At 36.7% G+C, this 22,241-nt stretch overlaps 1 protein-coding gene across 4 annotated transcripts in view; it reads left to right on the forward strand.

The window, feature by feature from the left end:
* Positions 1 to 22,241, forward strand: part of ABCC4 (ATP binding cassette subfamily C member 4 (PEL blood group)) — a 145,916-nt gene that overhangs the window by 63,037 nt on the left and 60,638 nt on the right. For all 4 annotated transcript variants that reach the window (XR_011697161.1, XR_011697163.1, XM_071549439.1 and 1 more), the window contains exon 20: positions 17,995 to 18,074. Coding sequence is in view for 2 of the 4 variants with exons in the window: in XM_071549439.1 (XP_071405540.1) it covers positions 17,995 to 18,074 (80 nt within the window). In the remaining 2 variants the exon portion in view is untranslated. The remainder of the gene's footprint in view (positions 1 to 17,994; positions 18,075 to 22,241) is intronic.

A 22,241-nucleotide genomic window follows, 5' to 3' on the forward strand; every position in this document is an offset into this window, starting at 1 on the left:
TTTCTTGGACATGCCCAGAGGACAGTAAGTAATTAGGTGCCGGGGCATTTCTTTAGTATTGTTTTTCTTCCCCTGTCTCTCCTTTTCAATGTGAACAATTAAAGCTGTGGACTTCATGCTATCTCATTCATCTCTTCTTCCAGAGCATATATTTTTTGTTTAGAATCGGTCATGCTGATCTTGTGGTGTCTATCTTCACTTAGATTTGGTTTAGAATGTTAAATGTTTTATATCCAGCAATCTTCTCATTACATAGGAACTAAACAGTTTCAGAAGTACTGGTGCTGTCTATCACTGGTGTTTGGTTTCTCTTTCCTCTCAGTGAAATAGGGGAATATATCCTTAATGCTGAGCAACTTAGTGAAGAACCTTCTGGTTTTGGTATGACATGTAATCATGAGTAAATCTGTGCATCACCTAATAGGATAGGAACCTAACTTGCTTGAGTTTACAGAAGGAGAAACTAAAAGCCAAATGAAGTGCTGGGGTTCCTGACCCTCTTCAGATCAGATTTGTTGTATGATCCTTACTTGGTTAATTTGTTAAGTATAAAGTACAAATGGCATCTTTGCTATGGTAAGATTTTCCTGTCGGTAGTAGAGGTTAAGGGTTCAGTGAGAAAAATGCAGTTTTCTGGCATGAAATAATAGTACTTCTTCAAATCCATGATTATTTTCTAGCCATTTAGAATTCCAGTTTGACGAGCATGTGTAACAAGGAATGACCAGGCAAAGAATGCAATTCACAAAGGTTAACATTAGCCTAAGCTTACCAGGTATGTTACAGAGAGGTAGAGTCTTTCAGGACATTATTTAGAACACCAATGTTAGTTTTTTCCTCTAGATCTTGCAGGAAAAGATCTGTCTTTCCTACCCACTACAGTGTAGGGGTTCAGAGTACCTAGCTGTCAGTGTGCTTAAGGATTGGTATCTTAAAATCTTCAAGATTCTAAAAGTATCACTAAATTTAAGAGAAATAAATGAACCATATCTTTAATAGTTATTTATATATGTATACACAGAAATATATATGAAAAATATGTATTATACACTCCCATATGCTTTGCTGGAGGTTAGCATGATGTTTCTTTCCTTTCTGCCTTCCTTCATTCTGTCTTCTCTTAGAAGAACAATTCTCTTCACTCCTGTCTAAGTGACCAGCCAGAAGTAAACTGTTATTGTTAGCTTTCCAGCATATTTCTGGTTATTTCATGACTGAAAAATCGTAAAATGGTGTAAGGAAGAATTGGTAGTAGTTAACTCTAGTCAGCTAATATTCCCTTACTGTTGGAGAAAAAAAAATTAGTTGGTGCTCATTTAGGACAAAAGATACTTGCAGAAATCTCTGCAAATTGAAAGCCCTGAAACTGTGAAATATAGATGGCTTTAACTGAAGAAGTGTCATGTTTTTTTTCTATTGAACTAAAAATATAGAGAGAACATTTTTTCTTCAATATTTTCAACAGAAAACTAGTTATGCTAGACTTATATTAAGAAATCTTATCTAAGGAGTGCTTTCAAAATAAAGCCAAATTTGAGGGAAAAAGTGCCTTGAGGTTTTTGTAAAGCTGACAAGTTTTAATATTCCAAATACGTAGTGACAATGATCTTTTTTCATAATTAAGCTATGAGTATGGTTTCATATTGAATTCAAAGCCATTCACTAAACAGTGCTTGCATTTAAACCCTCAAATATCCCCAAGAGAAAAAATGGAAAAAACAATCCCAACATTTTTTTTAATTCAGATAAGAAAAAATAAACTTTGCTGCACCTCAATTTAATAACCAGTGTTGCTCAGATACTACCGAAGGCTTAAGGACAGTGTTTAGAAGTGATTGTTCAGAAATAAATGTTTCTCGAAGATTATGAGGGCTTATACAGATGATTTTGTGCACCTGCTGAGTGTTTGAGAGTGGAAATGTCCAATCTGACACTTTCCAGAAGTGTTTCTTAGCTTGAAAAATAGAAACATTCCTGTGGAAAAATAGGATTTAATTAATTGTTGTCCCATCTTAGCCATGTCATAAAGCAATATTATTACGTATTTTTAATAGAGACATGAATGCATAGTGAAATGCAAAATCCCAAGTTTGTGATGTGATGTATTTTCAGCTTAAAATGAGGTGCTGTGAGCACTGCTTAATTTGTTAATACATTCATGCCCTGCTTCTGTTGTTTATATTCTCATGAGATGCAAGATGGTCAAATGCTTATTGAGTGCTTGTTACTAGTTTTTAAATAGTCATGGAGGTGTTTTGAGTAGAAATCTTTAATTAAATGGGCAGAAGGAGAACAAGTTAGTACAACTGAAAAACAGATTTAGATTAGATATTAGAAAAACCTTCTCTGCTATGAGAGTGTGAGGCACTGGAACAGGTTGCCCAGAGAGGCTGTGTGTGCCTCACTTCTTCTCGAGAAGGGTTCAAGGCCAGGCTGGATGGGCCTTTGAGCAACCTAGTCTAGTGAAAGGTACCCATGGCAGGGGATTGGAACTTGATGGTCTTTAAGGTTGCTTTCAACCCAGGCCATTCTATGTTTCTGTGATTCTGTGGGTCTTGGAAAAACAGAAAGCATTCATTCTTTGCCTCTGTGAGGAGGAGATGGAAAAATACAATTCCCGATGGCGACCTGCAGCACATTGCAAACGTTAGATTGTATCTGAATTAGGATGAAGTAAATATTGATGACTTTCAGCATGGAAGAAAAAGACTTCGAAGACCTTTCAAACCTCTCAGAATTGATGTAAAGCAGGGATTTGTACTTGACTTTCATCGCATCTTTAAGGGAATGGTTGCTTTTCATAATGGAGCTTGACCAGCAGGGTAGACAGAGTATGCTCTTGTTGTAAGAGAAGTGTCTTGGGTATAACACTTGCTCTTTAGACCAAATTTTCCTCTTGCTATATGACTTTCTGCTGTAATACCAAAGCAATTCAGAGAGCAAACACAGCAAGGAAGGCAATTATTTTAATTAGTGAATTTTATCCTCAAAGGCTCTTCGATCTAATTCAGTCTTCCGATTTTCCGTTGATTCTTCCTAATGCTTCAGACTTACTCAGACAAAAGCCTTTTTCTTCACAATTGTCAAATTTCATTGAATCTCAAGTCTTGGTGATAGAGCTTAATTGTCAGCAAAATAAGTCTTGGTTTCTGTAAATTGTTTGATCCTCAGCTGGTTTAGAAGTGACAATATACTTTCATTTACAGGGTTTAAATACTGTTTCCATCTGGCATATGGAGCAAAGTTAGACCAACTGAAGACATTATTTTAGTTGTTTTCTGTCAGGAAGACTTAGACAAAGAGCTTAGTCTCAGATCCTTTAAAGTTCAAGCATCTGCCACTAGGGGCAAAAATTATTTTCCTGTAGGCATTCATCTTTTATTGTAGATTTACTGTGCTGCTTCACTCGGTTGATAATCTAATTTAAACCTCGGAGATGAGTCATACCTCCTCAAGGGGATTCGCAGCTAGTTTAAATTCTCTGATGTCAGAACCTTTCAGTTCTTCTAGGATCTTTTTTCTGAACATAATGATTCTTTGGGTGTCAGAATGCACTGAGGAGGGAAAAACATTACCCATGCAAGTAGTAATGCTTGAGAGGTACAGTTTACAACATACCTCAAATTTTCTGGTTCAGGTAGTATGTGATGTCTTGACTTAATTTAGGTCCTAATCATGCCAAGTGGTCCATTGTGGACACACATCTGCAGGTATGAGCATGGTACCCTGCTGAAATAAGGAACCTTTTGGAAGGTAGAATAGACTATGTGCTGTGCTAGAGACTTCTGTTTCATAAGACCAGCATTTTGTGTACCAACTGTGGTATGACAGTTTTCCAGAAAAGTACTGGTTCAGGAAAGTTTACAAAACCTTGATGTCAAGGGGTGTTTCAGTCACTTTTCTCAGAAAGCTAAAAGAAACAAACAAGCAAAACACCTCAATTGTCCAGAAGGTCCTAAAAGGTTTTAGAGTGATCCAAACACTTCTACTTGTTTGTGACCTCTTTCTGAAAGCATGACCACTGTATAGTTGACCACTAAGAACTTTAGGAATTGAATGTTCATATTTGGAATGTGAATTGCTATATAAAGACTACTTTGGAGCCAGGGAAGGACAAAATAGACGTTCTTAAAATTAAGAAGCGTTGTAAATACCATTCAGCTGTGATGAAAAGTTTATTGGATGCTTTACATATGCATTCTAAAGTTAAGCTACATTTTAAAAACTGTCAGAGCCAACATTTGTTCTCTAAATATTGCAATTAAATAACTACAATGCTAACTTGTTACTAATTAGTTCTCTATAATATTAATAGTGGTTGGTTTATTGACACAGTTTTGCCTCTAGTGTTTTTTTTTTGCTTGGAGATATACTTTTGTTTCATATGTTTTAATGATGTATCTGCAAATTGATCCACAATCAAATTCTGTGCTCATGTTGTTTTGTGAAGAGGGAAGCAAAAACACAAGATATTTTTCTCTCATTTGCTTTCATTATTATGTGTGTATTTTCCATTTTAATCCTGCCTTATCACAGATTCAGTTAGTGTCTTTTTCAGGGCAGAATAATGGCAAAACAGTTGTTTTAAAACAACTTTTCCCAAAATGTCTGGAGTCAGACTGTGATCAGTGATTATTTGCAAAACTTGTAGTGTTATTACAAAATAACTTGTGCTTTAGGTCCATGAGAGGATTTAATAGCGGTTTATGTGAATATGGATACTTGAGTGATAGGTATTTTTGTCATAGTCTTTATATGGTTCCTTAGGTGTCCAGTTCATTGCTGTTCTTTCATCCCAATGCATCCTTTCATCCTAATCCTAATTGCAGTATCTTTCATCCTAATTTGTCTATAGTAGTTTCAGCAGAGAAGCTGCTGGTTTTAAAAATCAACAAAATCAAATTGTGGTGAAAATGAGTGTCAGAAAAATAAAATGAATGTATAAATAAGCGAACTATTTAGGACTCAACGACAGACATGTTTATTTTGAAGAAAGAAAAACTTTCACGGATAATTTCTTTACCTGAAATCTTAGTTTTGGTCTTGTGAAATCTCAAGACCTCCTGTAAGTGAAATTATGGAAATCTTCTGTTCTCACTTGCTTTGACCCTAACTCTTCCACGCTTCCTAGCCTACACCTCACTCTGTTGGGCTTCATGCCTTGGTTATGCTTTGGATGATGTTCTCTTTTTCAAGTGTACTTGTTTGCACCTAGAGCTTATGCCATTCTGTGGTGAAGGGGACTGGAAGAAGCAACTATGAAGGAAAAGGGGGGAGAGGAAACAGGGAGTGGATATGCAATGAATGAAGCTGAGGGTGAAGGAGAGGACACATGTAAGCAGCCAGTCTGCACAGGGCAAAAATTCTAGTCAGTATGTACAAAGCTCTCTCAGTATCCAAACAGCCCAAGCTCTGCAACTTCTGTGACTATTACTAACAGTCTCTTGGCAGTTTTGTCTTGCAGCTCCTCCCCAGGGCCAGATGGAGGGAGGATTTTTTCTTGATTTTATGGCCCCAATGTACTTTGAGGGAGTCTAACAGGAGTTGTAGAGAGGAGTGACTTGGTTTGGGCATCAACCTTTTTCCCATGCAAAGCTTTTACTATTTCTGCACCTGGTAACTGAAACTGTTGGCACATTTCAGTGTTTTTAACTCCCTCCTTCATCGTTTTGCTTGCTTACCTTTCATGCTTACATCTTTGTAACTTCCTGCTCTCTCTGCAGTAAAGTTCATCCACAAGCTGCCTCTTCATCTTAAAATTATCCCTCAAGATACATCAGTATTATTGTAACCACAGCATATACACTGACAGTAGTTAAATGTATGAGTGGAGAAACTCATTAATTCTGTGACCCCTTCATGTTCCTGTACTTTACCAAAAAAAAAAAAAAAGAAGACAAAAAGGCACACATCTTGTCCTGCAACTTTCTGTTCCAGCTTACTGTTACATCTTCCCTTTGCTCGTTGTTCCTTTTATAGTAATTTGTGTTGGTTTCTCTTAGCTGACACAACAGACTCTTCAGGGCAGGACTACGTGATGGTCCAGCATGCGTCCTAGGGAGGCTCTGCCTCCCACTTCAGATACATTAATCCTCTTTTGGGTGTTTCTGTCATGCAAATAACAAATGGCAGCATTCTCAGGACTCCCTTGTTGTGAGTGGCATTCTTCTATTTTAGCCTGTTTATTTACTGAGTAGTTCATAGTGCTGCGCAGCTGTAAATCAGAGCTTCACAGTGAAGTCTGTCTTTGAACTCAACAAAGACAAAAGAGTTTGTTAATTGTATTCACTTTTGCTTCAATGACTTTTCAGTGAAGTAATTTTTTTCCTCCGTGATGTGTGTGAATTTTTTTCTCTGTTTATGGAAAAGTGAAGAAATGTTGCTGTTAACTTATTTATCATTCTACATTTCTTTCTTATTATTTAAATCCATGAAAAATTAGAAAATTATGGAATTATTTTAGTCTTTTCTTTAAGTGACATATATGTAGGTTTATAATATTTAAAAAATACAACTTCTAGCATTCAGATGTCAACAAATCTAGGGGGATGAATTTAGGGTATATTTAGAAATGAACATTAAAAGTTCCTTGGTTTTGTTTAATGCAATTCTAAAGTTTTAATATGGTCAGCAGCTATTTCCTCCTCATTTTGAAATGTTTATTCCTAATATATTTTTATTTTTTGTTTCTAAGACTAAACCTTCTAATAGTTGCCCAGTAAAGAAGTACAGAAGAGTTCTAGGTAGTGCAATATAACTTTACAAAACACTTAGCATTTAATAATTGAATTATTAAAATGTGTTTCTTTTAATGTAGTAAATAGAATATACAGAAGCAAAGAGGTCATATTTTGGGCTTTTTCCTCATTTGATTTCATTTCAGCATTGTTAATTACAGTTTAGGCTGTAAAGAAGTTTACTTTATAGAAATATTTTTTCCCACAGAAGCTGATGGCACAAAGAAATGCATTGTCAGACTGTATATATATATTCTTTTGGACAACACTCCTTGGTAGAATAAAACACCTGGGATGTGGTTGCCTTCAGCTTTTCTGAGACAAAAGATTTTTGATTGTTTCTCAGGCAAGATTTGCAAGTGGAATTTGGTGCCAATCACAAAACAGAAGAGGAGGTGAAGTCATCCCTCCTTACACCCTACAGCTTGCGCCATTGGAAAGGATCCATCCCATACTCTGAATTAGCCTCCCCCAAAAAAGAAGAATTTGATTCCAACTGTAGTCCCTCCCATGTGATTGCTGTAGCCTTCAGGCACACACTCATTTGCCTTCTTCGTGTGCCATACTTATTTACTGATTCATCCAAAGGGTGAGCAGCTTCAGGAGCAGGGACTGAAGGAGACCTACAGCACAAGTACCTCTAGTAGAGCAACTGATACACACACTGGAGACGTGAGTGACCCACCTTCAGTGCATTCTCCATGACTGGTAGAAATAGCACATTCCCTTGAATCTCTGCTCAGCCTTTGCCTCTCATAAAAGTGCCTTGACCGCTTGGCTGTACCTCTATAAACAGGGTGCCAAGTTTCCCAATATCTTTTGTGGTTTTATGAATGGTGCTCAAGTTGTGAATGCTGTTGGTTCCAAATATTATGTGACTTCCTCTAACATGTGGTTTGAAATAAACTACATTGAAGCAAAACTTCTATTTTCATGAGGGCTGGAGTGTGTCATTAACACACAGCAAATTTTCCAAGCAAATATTTTGGTTATTTGTGCAGACTAAATGGGACTTCTAGTTTTATGATTGCTATACCAGAATTTCATGTGACAGAGCTAAAGAACCATTGAAAATTATCCAGTGTTATCCATTGTGAATTCTAGAAAGCCAAACCCATGTTACAGTGGCTTTTTTGTAGTAGGAGTAGTTAAAAAGGAAAGGTGTTTCAGGAATCATTACATGAGTAAATAATGAATGAAGTTTAGAGAGAGTCTTTCCTTTCCAAACAATTCACGTTTTCAAGATGAGGAGAGAAAGAAAAAGAAACTGAAGCTAAAGAAAAAAGAATAATCAAACCAAAGGAACATGCCAAGCAGAAGATGAGGGTTTACAAAGTCAGATGAATATGTGAAATACCTCTGCTGTTTGGTGTGTCCAGAGGCTTTATCCTCAGAATGGATGGGCTAGGTAGAGGCCAGAAGTCTCGGCTTGGCTTTCACAGCAACAGTCGCTAAAGAATCCCCTTTCAAGATTTCAAAAAAGGAAGTAGATGGATGGACTGCATCAGAATAATTTTCTTCTCTATGTGGAGGGGTATCTGAATATATATGATTGGTAAAATATGGCATAATATTTGTTTTTGGAATAACTGTATTGGTGAGATAGCAGTATCAACTAAGATTTCAGGAATCAAATGCTTTATATTCAGTAATCTCCTGTTTAGTCATTGACATTTTGACTGGAGTGGTGATTGAGCTCTTCTAACTTCAGCACCAATTAAAAAAGTGTGGGAGAGAAAAACATTGAAAAGAAACAAATTAAGATTCTTGTTATATAAATTATCTTTAGGAGAATGGTAAGAAAAATGACAAATATGAACATATTTGTAACATCTATGTGAGATCCCCCACAGTATTTTCTGAAATGCAGTATTTAAAGCCTATTCTGAATCTAGTCTTGATCGTATAAATAGCAGAGGAAAACTCCTTTTTGTTGTTGCAAAAACCTTACCAGAAAGGTGACATATATTTCCATTTTTATTTTAATTCTTGCAGTGATATATATTTATATATAACCCCCAAATATGAAAATAGTGCTAAAAGCTGTTTTTCTCCTCTCATGTAAAGAATTCCAGCAACAAAATACTCTTCAGATATTTCAGTTCATCCTGATTTGTAATATTCAGGTTAATTCCTTGTAAGCCCCTCCTCCAGCAAAACAGCACTTGGGACATATTTTCAGCTCAAATTGGATTTGTAGCAGAAAGGAAAACTAGACTGCACAAATGGTTTTTCACAAGTGGGTGCATTTGTGGCTGAATATTTTAGCAATGAATTAAATTCCTAGTCTTGCTAGTAAAAAGTCAATATAGGACTACATTTTTTAGATATTTCAGGTTTCTATTTTAGTGATGCTTTGTATGGTGAGAAGCTAAAGTAGGTAACTACATCTGGAATAGAATTAAAAGGTGATGTACATCAACAGAAAATTCTGTTGATAGTGTATGACTTGACAGCTTTTGAAAGGTCAGTTATTAAGAAGTTGCAAGTGGCTACCATTTTTAATTTTTTTCTCTTTCAGGAAGGGGACAGAGGCCAGTTGTAACTCTTCCTGTACCGCCTCTCGCCTCCACCCCAAAATAAGTTTTGGGGTTTTTTGTTTCATTTGGACTGTCCTCCTTAAAAATGTCTTGTTGCTTATGTTGTAGTATATATCAGAAACTAAGTTCTGCTGTATTTTGGCATTACATTCAATTCGATGGCTTCATTTTAGGTTATTTGGGTTTTTCTGTTTCAATATGTTTAAATGTAGAATATATTCCTTAAACTCAGGATAACTTAAAATAGCTTCAGTGAATGAGTTGAAAAAGAAGCACAGAGGATATCCAGAGCTTAACTTCAGGAATTGTTAGAACTTTTTTCAGGCAATCATCATCACAGGATTACATACAAAAACTTTAATATTACTCCAGGGATTGGTGGGTGCAGCTGTTTGCTCCCATTGTCATTCTAATTATGAAGCAGAGATGTAGCTTTGTACTGAGTTTATAGATAAAACTTTTATATGTTGCCAGAAGTTTGTAGTTTTGAATGATTTTGAAACTTCCTTTCACAATAAATTACAAATGAAAAGATCTATCAATATTAATTATTGGGATGGGGGTATCATTGCAGGGATCAATAATTTGAAAGTTGATAATGAATATATTATCCCAGCCCTAGCTTCCCTTTGTTAAAAGAGATAATTTTGTTAGCAAGTATAATACAGCACCAAAGTTAAGTTCTGTTTGGCAAATTCTGTACAGCTAGAATTTTAACCAACTTGGTTAATTGGTAATGAGATACAATATGAAAGGCGGTTGCAATGCAGAAGGTATTTTGAGATTTGTAATGGAAGCAATTTCAGAAAGAAAGAAAGAAAGTTATATTACCCCCCTACCCTGCACAGTCAAGAGGTTTTTCCTTTTTGTGCTACTGTTTTTAATGGAGACTTTCTATATAATTTCTGCATTATATCTTAGGTGAGGAGAACTTTGACTGGTGCTAACTGATGTTAGTGCATGTAGTCTGCTCAGCACACTCGGGAAGAAAAGCAAATCAACTGTACCACGTAAATTAGAACAGGGATAAGTGAAATTGTATGGAGCATTGGCCTATTTTCATTTTCCACAGCAGGGTAAATTTAATCGGTAGGCCATTAAAATACTGTATGTATGGACTATAAAGCTCAAGAAACAACTGTACACTTGGGTTCAACATATTCGTACTAGGTAATGTAGATGTCTCCATCAGCAGTAAAAATAGAAATTCATTTCCAAAGAAGCCTGTTTTCCATTCTTATGTTTATCATAGTTATCCTCCTCTCTTTAAATCCTACACTCAAAAATAAGATCAAACACAGTGTTCACGTTTTCTTCTCATTTCCTAACTGTTTTCTTGTTTGACAGCATTTGTGTAAAAAGTCCTTTTCAAGTAGTAAATTAATTTGGATAGAAGGCATCCCACCTGAATTCATTACATCCTGGCAGTTTAGATAAATGGATATTATGATCTCAGCATATTTTGGCCCAGCACCACTGTGCCTATTTGCAAATGTCTAAGAAAGTGATAATATTCCTATCAGTTTCAGGCTGCTAAAGAAAAAAAATTGGGTAGAATTTCTTATTTATATTTATAGGATGCCTGTGGGGAAGACAGCAATGCTGTATGTGGCAGTTTGTGTGGACATGTGGTGCTAAACATATATTAAAAAAAAGATAACAGACCTTTTGGCGTTTCTTTGTAGAAATACGGAAGAAAAGCCAGAGTAGATCAGTAATTGACAGCTATGCAGGAGATGAATTTCCAGATTTCTTTCTGAAGAAATATTTCACAAACTTACAATTCCTTTCAAAGTCAGTAATCCATCTTTAATTATTTTGTTGATTTCATAGTTGTATTTTACAAGGTTGATGTAATGTCTGCTTCCTGCCAACATTTGATATGGTCAATCCACTTTGTCATTGCTTTGATGAAACTGCAGGCTGCTTGTAGTTGCAGTACTTTTTATTTTTCAGCATATGTGTGTGAGCATGGGTAAAGGCTTATCAGTTGCTGAATGCCATAGCTTAACAGCAAGATATGTGGGGAGCTGCCAATTTGTACCACTGGCAGAATGGGAGAAGCACGTTCAATGTAGTTAAATTGATGGATATTTAAATGTGCCCAGTTCTGTGCAGCTATTTCTTTCATTCCTGACTTTTGAGTAGGTTTTTATTACCACACGTACCCTTGTGAGCATTATTTTACTGCCACGTGTTCATTTGAAATGACTGGTTTTGCAAGCCACAGTTGAGCCTGTGGAGTGCCTGGTTTCTCTCTTCAGGGTCAGCAGGCACGAGCTGCACCATGGTCTTGTGGAGCGTGAGCACGACGATGACACCTTGCTGTGGTGGCCTCACACCGGTGCCCTGCCTCCCTCGCTCAGGTGGTGCCACCATGCATGGTGTCCAGAGGATAGGATGCATGGGAGGCTTCTCCTCACTGAGCACAGTCAGTGATTCTGAAGTGTGTGCACTTTGAGCTGTCTAATGTCTGTATTAAAGTTGTCCTAGCCTGGATGAGCATCATTGTGGCATGACTGCCTTCAAGCATGTGTGCAATCCCATTGGGGATTGCGTGTGTTCAGTTACTTGGAGAATCACAGAATATTCTGAGTTGGAAGGGACCTACAAGGATCATCAAATCCAACTCTTTAAGTGAATGGCCCATGCAGGAATTGCACCTGTGTTCTTTAGCATCATGTCCTAACCAACTGAGCTAATCTCAGGGTATCATAACTGAGTAAGTATCTTCTTGAATCCATTCCTAATGCTACAGGTTGCCTTTAGACGGGTTTCTACCAGTTTGCCATGAGGAGTGGGAGATAATAATGTTTAATTTGTTACTTTTTCTTTATGGAGTCTGAGCAGTGTGGGAGTATTCTTGCTTCACTGTTTCGGAGTAGATAAAAAAATTTTGATTATTTGTTTCCCTGCTAAATGCAGTCCGTGGAAATTGATATTTAGACCCATTGTTATGGAGAAGTTTAGGTTACTATGCAAAGCAATATTTATTAATAACACTTGCATATTGAACTAAAAAGTGTGATGCAATTAGAATTCCCTGCATGGAGGACTACTAGCCTGATCTCAGAGGAAAAAAAAGCAAATCCAAGAGTGTGTACTCATGCACACCCATGCACACAGAAGTGGCAAAATCTTTCTCTCTGTAGAAGGTTCTTCTCTTAAACCCTTTTTTCTTTTCCAAAGGGGCAACTCAGTGAACTAGAGAAGTAGCAGCAAAGTATTTCTGCAATGTGTGATGAAGCAAGTGGGTATAAAGGTTTTGTAAACTCTTTGCAAGGTATAGAAAGTCAATCTGCTTACTCCATTGTGTTACACAGAAGTATTTCAGTGCATGCCCTGGCCAAGAAAGTAAACTACAAACGCCAAACGCATTTAGAAATAATGTACTGCTGCTCTTAGGGGCCTTGGAATTTAGGTTGCACAAGATTGAATGATATGGGTGGCATTTGAGTGTTCCATTGGAGGATCCTAGTTTCTTATGAAAAAACCCCAACTTTTTCTGGTGTTTACATCTTTAGTGTTGATTCAGTTTGGATTATATTTCTTTCATGATAAAGTATGTATAAACATTTTAAGTAGGTGTGGCACACTGTCAAGTGTTTTCATTATTTGGATGATAGGTTTGAACATCTATTCCAAAGTATCAGTAGGCACCTGCAGAAGCAAAGTGGGTATGTAGCACCTGAACACATTCCGATTTGTGCAATTAAAGCAGTTTACAGAGTGAGGAAGAAAAGAATATCACATACTGAGGTTTGATGTCTTTTTCATGGAGAACAAAAGAGGTTTGATTCTTTCACTTCAAGTTTAGCCTAACTATTGTGTAGAGAAAGAGGTTTAATGAATCATTGTTTAACTTTGATACTGCCAAGTATTTGACCACTAAATAGTCTGAAATGTGTACATAGCACTTTGGTGACAGACCCTTATTTAACTGTGATTAATTGGCATTGAATAGTTATTTAATTACTTCGGAAGAAATCTAACAACAGTGTGTGTTCTGATTAAGTTATTTGATGTAAAAACAAACACAGAACTGCTGAAGAGAACATGTCCCCTTCTGCAGCTTGCTACTGACACTGCACACCATGTGGAAGCCTGAGTGATTAAAATAGCAGACACTGTTCACCAATTTGGATGCTGTTGTAACACTGACATGCTTAGTTCTTGATTTTGTAAAAGGCTTTTTATAATTAGTCATTTCATGAAATTTCCTTCGACTTAAAAGTTCTAGATTTAATATATTCTTTTTTCTTTTGAAGCCCAGACTGAAACTCATTGGGATAAGTAGAGGATGTAGGTATTAAGTGAGCTTAAAAATGTTTGTGAATTGGAAATACTAGATTAGATTTAAGAATTATTGTTTTTTGGCATGTATCTGTATCTCATAGAGGCTTTCTTAAGGAATTTGGGGATTTTGGAAATGTGAAATATTGTGGAAAGGTGATGCTGATAATCTGTAAGTTCAGAGGAGAAGGATATTTAAAGTTTTGGAGAGAAAAGTAAGTGTTGGGGTGAGGGAGTGGGTAAGTTGTGCAGCTTCTGCCCTTCTTGAGTAGCAGGTGCAACAGTTTCTGTAGTCTGAAGAACCATCCTCCAAAGTCAGGTTTGCAAATGCTGGTAGAAACTGTAGTCATAACTGTTGTAAGCATTTTGAATCCTGTCTTTTGTATCTGGAATGTTTTCTGTTGCATGCTTAATAATGCATAAGCAAGCAACTGATTTACTGAGTTTCCAGTAAGTAGAAACAATGGTTTCTCCATACCTTGTGAAATAGATCTCGTTTACTTGTAGACATCCTTATAACAACTGCTTTGAATGCAATACCGTAATGGCTCTGGGGCATTTTGTGGATATTTTCAAAGCATAGCACATTTGCTTGGAGGTGCATTGCTGTCTCTGCTGTACAGTGAAGGAACTCCCTTGCTTCCCTCTCTGTATGATCTGCTGAGTAAAATGCCAGTTCAGTTACATCCATGTGAATAGGATCTGTAGTACATCTCCAGACTTGTGTTTTCTCTTACACAGTTACTGAGGTAATAGAATTGAAAACCAGCAATGACAAAATTGGAACTAAGGCTTGCGGCTTTGTTGCTTGCCTTTAGCTGTAGAGAAGCATTGGTGGTCACTGGATAAGCATTACAGGAGAAGTGGACCTGTTAGCAAGAAGTGAAGTATTTCCTAGCCTTAATGACTTCAGGTGTCATTTTCTAGAATATCTATGTGCAAACACTAAATAGACTAGTTTTTCAGTAACTTGAAAATTAAAAAAAGAAAAGTACATTCTGCTACCAGAGATTCACTTGAATTTTTATTCGGGAAGCGGCTGATTCATGTTACCATAATTTAAATTGCTTTAATCATATCAGGTGGACAGTTTTCAAAGTTTGTCTTTTTCATATATTGTTTCTATTGCTCACTCAAATTTTAGTCAATGTCATTTTACAGATTTACTGTATTTACATTTTAAAGAGGATTAGGCAGATTAAAAGATGTTTTCATGTTTTATTGATAACATCAGATTTATTTCCACTTTTCTAGTGGCAGCTCACAGCTCTGTGAAAACAAGCTGTAGAAACACTGTTACACTTAACAATTTCATTGGGCAATTGCAAAAAAAATATTGTTTTGGTAATTAATTAGCAGCATGATTACCAGTGGGAACTGGAGCAGTTGATGGTTAGTGGATAGATGGAAGAGATAGTAAAATCAGGGATTACCGAGGACAGCTTGGGTGGGCTGTTTTCTTTCATGACCATGTTCCTAAAGAACATCACTGGAAGGAATACTACTATGGAGGAGAACATTGCCACTGTCACTCTTAGTGTGCAGTTTGAAGGCAAGTATTCTGCAGCTCTCATTTTATCTCTGTGCCATCTTTTGGAGTTAGATAGTACCAGGACAGATCTGTGTCATGCTTGCAACCTAGAGCTCTCCCTATTGCAACACTGAAACTTTCTCAAGAAATGGTTGAAGGTTATCACAGCCTCCTGCTGATCTCTTCTCCCTGGTATCCAGGATAGGGAATGGTTCAGAGCTGCACCAGGGGAGGTTCAGACTGGACGCTAGGAAGCATTTCTTTAACCAATATGGTGGTCAAACACTGGAACATTCTTCCTGGAGAGGTGGTCAATACCCCAAGCCTATGAGTGTTTAAGAGGGATTTGGACAATGCCCTTAGTAACCTGCTGTCACTTTTGGTCAGCCCTAAAGTGATGACAGAGTTTGACTAGACTATCAGTGTAGGTCTCTTCCAACTGAAATACTGTATTCTGTTCTGTTCTGTCAATTGCTGAAAAAATCCCGAACCAAAACCCAGACTCAAAATCTGCCAGTTCCTCTGTGAGCAACTTTTAACAGGTGAATCTTCAATAGAATCCATGGGGGAGGGAAATGACTGCTGAAATTTAAGATACTGCTGGAACTGAAATGACCAGAGAGTTAAATCTCTTTGAACAGCAAGCACTTTGTAGTGACCTGTCTCCTCCAGCCCTTAAGGCCTTGTCCATATTGTACAAAATGAGAGTGAGCACAGCACTTTTCCAGAAACAAGTCTGGATGCACTCTTCCACTTGTGGGATAAGGGAGGTGGTGAAGGGTTTGTTTGATTCCTGGAGGTGCCAGCATTGGCCTGACCTGTGCTATGACCATGGAAAGTAGCCAACTTGAGTGACCTTGCTGCCTCCTGCCAGTGTCACATGGGATGGCCTTTGTGCAATAGCTTTTTATATAAGTCTGAAACCACTACAAATGAAACTTAACTTGGGGTTAAGAGGCAAAGAGTGATTCTCAGTCTGAACTAAGGTGGAGTTTGCTTGCTATGGGAATAATCCTTTGCCCTTGCATACAACTTGTCATTGGTGCGGCTCACAGCTTTTCATGGAGGGGCTTAGCACTGTCACCTTGCTGTGCTCCTTGCTCTGCAAAATAAAGTGAAGTCACTATGAAGACAAGTGACAAAGCTGTGAATGGATTTCTGATACCATGAGCCCAATCCATTATGCCATCTAGTTTCCTTTATCTGGCCCTCCTGGACAGGCCTCTAAGAAAAACCCCTGTCAGAAGGAAGCATTGAACATCTTTGAGTTTGGTTTTTTTTGCCAGTGAGGTCTTGGTTCATTTGAAAATAACCTGGAATGTTATATTTGGGGATATTAAGAAGTCTCAGCTACAGCTGTGTGCAGTGTATGCTAGATTGCTCTTCTATGACCACTCTTTGTATAGAGGAATCATGGGAAAAGGGGAACTTTAAAAAAAAAGAATTGCCTTCAACTTCCTTCTGATATATCTACCCTGATACAAAGTAAGTGAAAGGGAACATGCCCACATTCCCAGTAGAAACAGGTGAAAGATTTTTCTGAGTCTTTTGCTGCTGTATACCCTTCCTCTCTGTGTACAAAGCCTAAAAATAGGATGAATCCTGCTGCTGTTTACCTTAAGTAACTGCCTTTGGTAGTAAAGTACTGCAGAAGAAGCTGTTTGCCACCAGTATCTCTCCTTGGAGTCTTGTCCCAGACCTAAGGAGAGGATTTTTTGTGTATTGTTTGTTGTAGAGCAGAAATTCCCTTTAAAAATAAAGGAGTGCTATACATCAACATTTGTAATTCCAAGAGAGCTGTGCGCAGAAAACTAGCATGATGGTTGCTACAGACTTCAGTATCTCTTATCTCTAAATTATGTCTCCAGCGCACTCCGTGGAAACTTCAAACTTAACTGCTTTCAGTTTAATGAGCTCCTTTGAAAAGGGGAAAAAAAAAGTCTTTTGTTGCCAGTGCAGTGAATGTGTTTGTACCAGTTGGAAGTAATAATTGAATCAAGATATATGCAGATAAAAAGCAATGTGAATACATGCATGGGCATTGCACACCTTAGAAAAGGCCAGATTCCCATCCTTGGCTTAGTTTCTTTCCTGGTGAGTAGAGATATTGATTAATAGAGAAAGATACTAGTCCACTTATGGGTGGCAGCGTTGTGACCTGAATTATTAAAAAAGTCTTGATATAACTGATTTTTTCACTCAGATAGGGCTTGGGAAAATAGAGAAATATAAATGCTTCACTGACAGCAGTTTAAAAATCGTTTTATTAGCTTTAATAAAGATCAGTATTGTCAAGGTTTTGAATAAGTATAAATGTAAGGCTGCCTGGAAGCAAATCTATCTCAAATTATATTTTAGAAACGCCTGCAATTTGAATCCACTTAAAATGGTTGAGGGGTAAGAACAGAAATGCTGAAAAAATCAGATCAACTATGATCTGTCAGAGACATTCATGCATTAGCGAGTTTTGTTCAAGGATAGGAGCAGATTCTGACTGGTGTTTCTTGATGAAACTTCCATTGCCATCAACTGTAAACCTTCACCTGTACATGTTGAACATATAAAAAGCTTGAGTGTTTCACCTCTTAAATTGTAGTGTCATCTTATCTTCAAAGACCATTTAAATTTTTTCTAGCTGTTTAAGTAAAGGTTTTATATTTGGGTAAAAGGCATTCGTAAAAAAGTATTCTTCCTCAGAACATGTTGCAGTGATTGTAAAAGATTCCCTTCATGATGGTTTCAGAAACTGTGTTTTTATCTTTAGATTGCAGCTGTTTTCTTTGAACTGTTTCTGAAATGGTAAAACATGGTACATTTAAGGTATTTCCTTCTCTTCAGGAGTTATATTTACTTTACTTTTTTTTTTTTTACTTCTCCAACCCTGTTTCTATAGGAAGAATCTTAAATCGTTTCTCCAAAGATATTGGCCACCTGGATGACTTGCTTCCATTGACGTTTTTGGACTTCGTGCAGGTAATTTGGTTGCTAATGTCAAAGTCTTCTGCGCTGCATTCTGAGTTTAGATGCCTTTATGCTTTGCTGAATATCAGCTATTTGTCACAGATGTAGCTGAGTTGAATGAAAGCACTTGTTTGTGAAAGAAAGGTGCGGTTGAAATTTAACATGTCAGTAAAAAGCTAACATGAGTAATAACTGGCAGGTAGGAGTGGCTATACACAGCTTGCTATTATGTCAGGATTTCAGTTCAGAGTAGCTACATGCTTGGTAAATTGCTCCTGATTTGCCTCCAAGCAATCTGGCAAGCTTATTGCTGTTATAAGAAATATGTCCATAGTAAAGAAACAATCAGCTCACTTGAAAAGATAGCACAGATTAACCTAATTACATGTCTACTTCCACAAAGAATCAAATGCTTACCACACCATTTTGGATTAAAATAGGTGTGGCTATTTACAAAGAAAAGATTAGTAGTAATAGGGTGAATATAATAGCCTTAATAGGAACAAGTGAAATAAGTTGCTGCAGAAAAGAACGGTGGACAAAGCTTTGAGATTTTGATGATGGTGAAATGATAAAGGATTATATATGACATCAAGGTAATTTTTCTGTTGCAGTTGCTGTTAATCTTTCTTGTAAAAAATTGCAGAAGGATAAATCTGCAAAAAAATTCTATGCTCTATGAAAACGACATGTATCACAATACACAGAATTGTGGAGACTAGCTAAGAAAGACATACTAGATTTTCTGGATCCACTTAGTGGATCACACCTGTCACGTTCAAGTCAGAAAGGTGCTATTGCTAACTTTGCCTTGTCTCTTAGAGGTAGTTTATTCAGAATCCAAACCTTGTTTTGACTTGTTTAAAAATCAGCCAAAGACATTTCAGGTTGAGCAGTTTGATCATGTTATTCTTTCTGAACTCTTAAACATAGGAAAAGGAAATTGTTCCAAGGAGTTAGTAAAAACACTTCTGAAGATAAAGTCTTTTTTGTAGTTTAACAAAGTTGTTGAAATCAAGGTGTGTGTTTGTTTTTCAAAGCATTACATGCCCCATGTCATTTTGGGGAAGAAGGGAATGTGATATATTTTGCTTATCAGTTAATACAGTTGAGGTTTTTTGTGAGTTAGGAGTTGTTTATAGTGAATATTAAAATTTTTAATTCATAGGTATTTAAGGCCATAACAAATTCTTCCTGAAAATGCCATATAAACATCTTTCTATAAAAACTTCCCATTTTTTACTATTGTATAGATTTCAAGTTTTTTTCAGTCTCATTATCTGTCTTATTAGACAGAATATCGTATCTTATTTCAGCTCTCTTGAGACTATATGTATGTGCCTTTCTTTTTGACTGGAAGCTGAAGTTTTTCTGCAGTCCTTTTGTCTTAGAGTAGGGTTTACATACACAACTTAGGAATAGTCAAACCCATCTCTTCTGTATAGTGTACTTGCCCATTGGACCAGAGGGGTTTCTATGTGCATAGATTTGTCCCCTTTGCCACTCACTGCACTATGTATGTTCATACTACATACTACTCATGACCAGAACATACGCTGGGTCCTGTGATCTTGAGATAAAATTATCAACTTTTTTCCTTAGTTCAGTGCATTTACAATATTGTGAGAGTTGTGTTGCAAGACCACTTGCATGGTGTTTTTATAGCAAGAAACTGAGTGGGTGTTTTGCATGCCTTGGCATGTGGTTTAAAGGCATGTGGGGTTGTCTGAGGATGCAAAATTTCCTGGGAAAATGTTACAGAAGTCTGCAAAAACAGAGGGCGCCAAAATTGGTGTGATCTTGTCCGTATTTCCTTTTGAGAGCAGACCCTGAAGCAAAGTGACTTGAGAACTACACTGTCTTGTTTTGACAGAGCAAACTGATTTGCTTTGAAAGAAAGCTCAGAAAGTATCTAACCTGTATGCATGTCACATACAGAGGACTGAATCTCCTACTAGCAGTTTGGAAAACCTAGTTATTTTACCAGTGTACAGATACTTCAGGCAGTGTGTGCTTTCCAAAACTTGACTGGTTTGGAATGAAAGAGTGAAGACTGTTTCTTAAGATGTGATTGTTTTCTTCTTTCAAGCTCCTACTGTAAACCACATTTTGTAAACATTGTCCTTCATGTTGATTAATTTATGCATTTCTTTTAAATTGGCAATTAAATTCTTTGACAAATTCTGAAGTTTGTTTCTAAGTGAAAAGTTTTCCTTTTTACAAAAAATAAAGTAGATTTCACAAGTCCAGTACACTATTAAAAAGATACCATGTTTTAAAGCTATCTTGTTCAGAAAACTTAGGACCTTACTGTTGTTTAATAATGCACTGCTCTCCATAAGAAAAAGCGTTTCCTTCTTGGCAGGTTTTCTAAAACTTAACTGTTCTCGACCAGCAGGCTTGTTGGTTAGTGGATGCCTTTTGAAATTCAGTTGCAAAGGTATATTTATTTCTGACAAAGCACAGATTTTTACAAAGGATAACTGTTATCAATTATGATAGAGATCTTTTGTCACTTCTTTTGTTTGCAGGTGTCTTTTATAAGACTTCTTATAATCCCTTCAGGAAGAAATATTTTCTCCTTTCTAAAAACAGTATTAGCTGAATATAAAAGCTCTGATCCCAGCCATTATTGTTGATTCTTTGAGAGACATTTCCCAACATTCATTGTTTAAATGGTTGTCAGGAGGAATCAAGTGAAACTTAATAAACAATGCAGTAACTGGTTCATCTTACTTTGTGTATAGAGGCTTTTCTTGAGCAGATTTGCATTGAAGAAGTGGTCGTTTTCAGAGTTATTGCTGGGATCATTGTGAAGCATTCCACCCTTTCACTGTATTGGCAAGTGAGTGGATAATGTCAGCACAAACAAACGCAATGTGATTGGACACCCAAAAATTACAGTATAAGCCCATTTAAATACCAATAAATAAATAATAAAATGCAATTTACTCGTTTCAAGGATTTCATAATTACACTGAGTACAGCTTTTTAAGCAATGCTAAAAATTGGTAATACTCACTTTAGAATGCCTAATAAGATTTATACCCTGTACTGCAGCCATAATGAGTATTATTAGTTTAGACAGCTGTACTGGATGAGAATTAATTCCCTGAACTGAAAGAGTTGAATTTTTTACATCTTCCATTGAGTCAAGGAAAAGAAAGAGGAGAAGAGTCATTTTTCTTCAAGACAGTGAATAGTCACTGTACATGTATTTGTTACAGCAAAAGTCAAAGGTATGTGGCAAGCACAAAAGCTCTTCATAGACTTTGTTTATTCTTTTGAAAACCTGTTTAGATTTTACAAAACTATTGCTTTGCAATACCTCCCGAAGTAGCAATTCCCACTGCATTTAAAGTCTCCTGCCATCTCTTCTTTCTTTGGTTTGAAGTGCACCTGTCTTGAGATTGGAGACAGGAGTGGCAGTCTTCACTAGAAGGAGACAGCAGTTTTTTTCTTTTCACAAGCTTTAACAGGATATGCGATATTTCATATTAGTGCAGTTGACCGTCTCTTTGTGGAAATTACTGCTTTATAAACCACAGAGTTTATAAATAAAAAATAAGTCTCTTATATGAGAACATCTTTATAGCAAAGTTTGGCTGTTGAACAGAACTTGGTGGGTAGATGTGAAATACAGAAACTGAAAAGAAACCAAAGGTTCAAACATCACAATATCTTTATTTTATATTTACAGACCAGTTCACAGCTCATTAAAGTAAAAAATAAACTTTACAGTCTGCAGTCTGGGTGTTATCTTCTGTAATGGATTCTGACTGACCGTAAAGTTCCATACCTGCTCTCCTAATAAATAAAACAGAAAGCAATGCTGTGTTCACTATGACACTTGTTATTGCTACCAAGTATGGCACTAAATACGTTTGTAAAATCAAGTACGAATTGATGTTTGTAGATTGATTGAGATAGTCAAAAAGCTGAATGAACTTGTTTGGTGAAGATGGTGTATTTTTTTTTTGAGCTTTCATGTTTGTAATTACTGTTAGCCTCCTTAGCCTTACCTTAAATGTTGCTTTCGTTTTCTTAACCCAAGTTATGTGATTCTAGCAAGTGCTTTCCTAGTAAGTTACAGTCTCCTCAGGTAAAGGATGACTTGTTTGAAGGCCACTACAGTGCTTTAAAACATCTACTTCTTTTAGCTCTATATGCTTTCTTGTT

Source organism: Pithys albifrons, chromosome 1 (assembly GCF_047495875.1).
Source record: "Pithys albifrons albifrons isolate INPA30051 chromosome 1, PitAlb_v1, whole genome shotgun sequence".
In the NCBI taxonomy this organism is placed as follows: domain Eukaryota; kingdom Metazoa; phylum Chordata; class Aves; order Passeriformes; family Thamnophilidae; genus Pithys; species Pithys albifrons.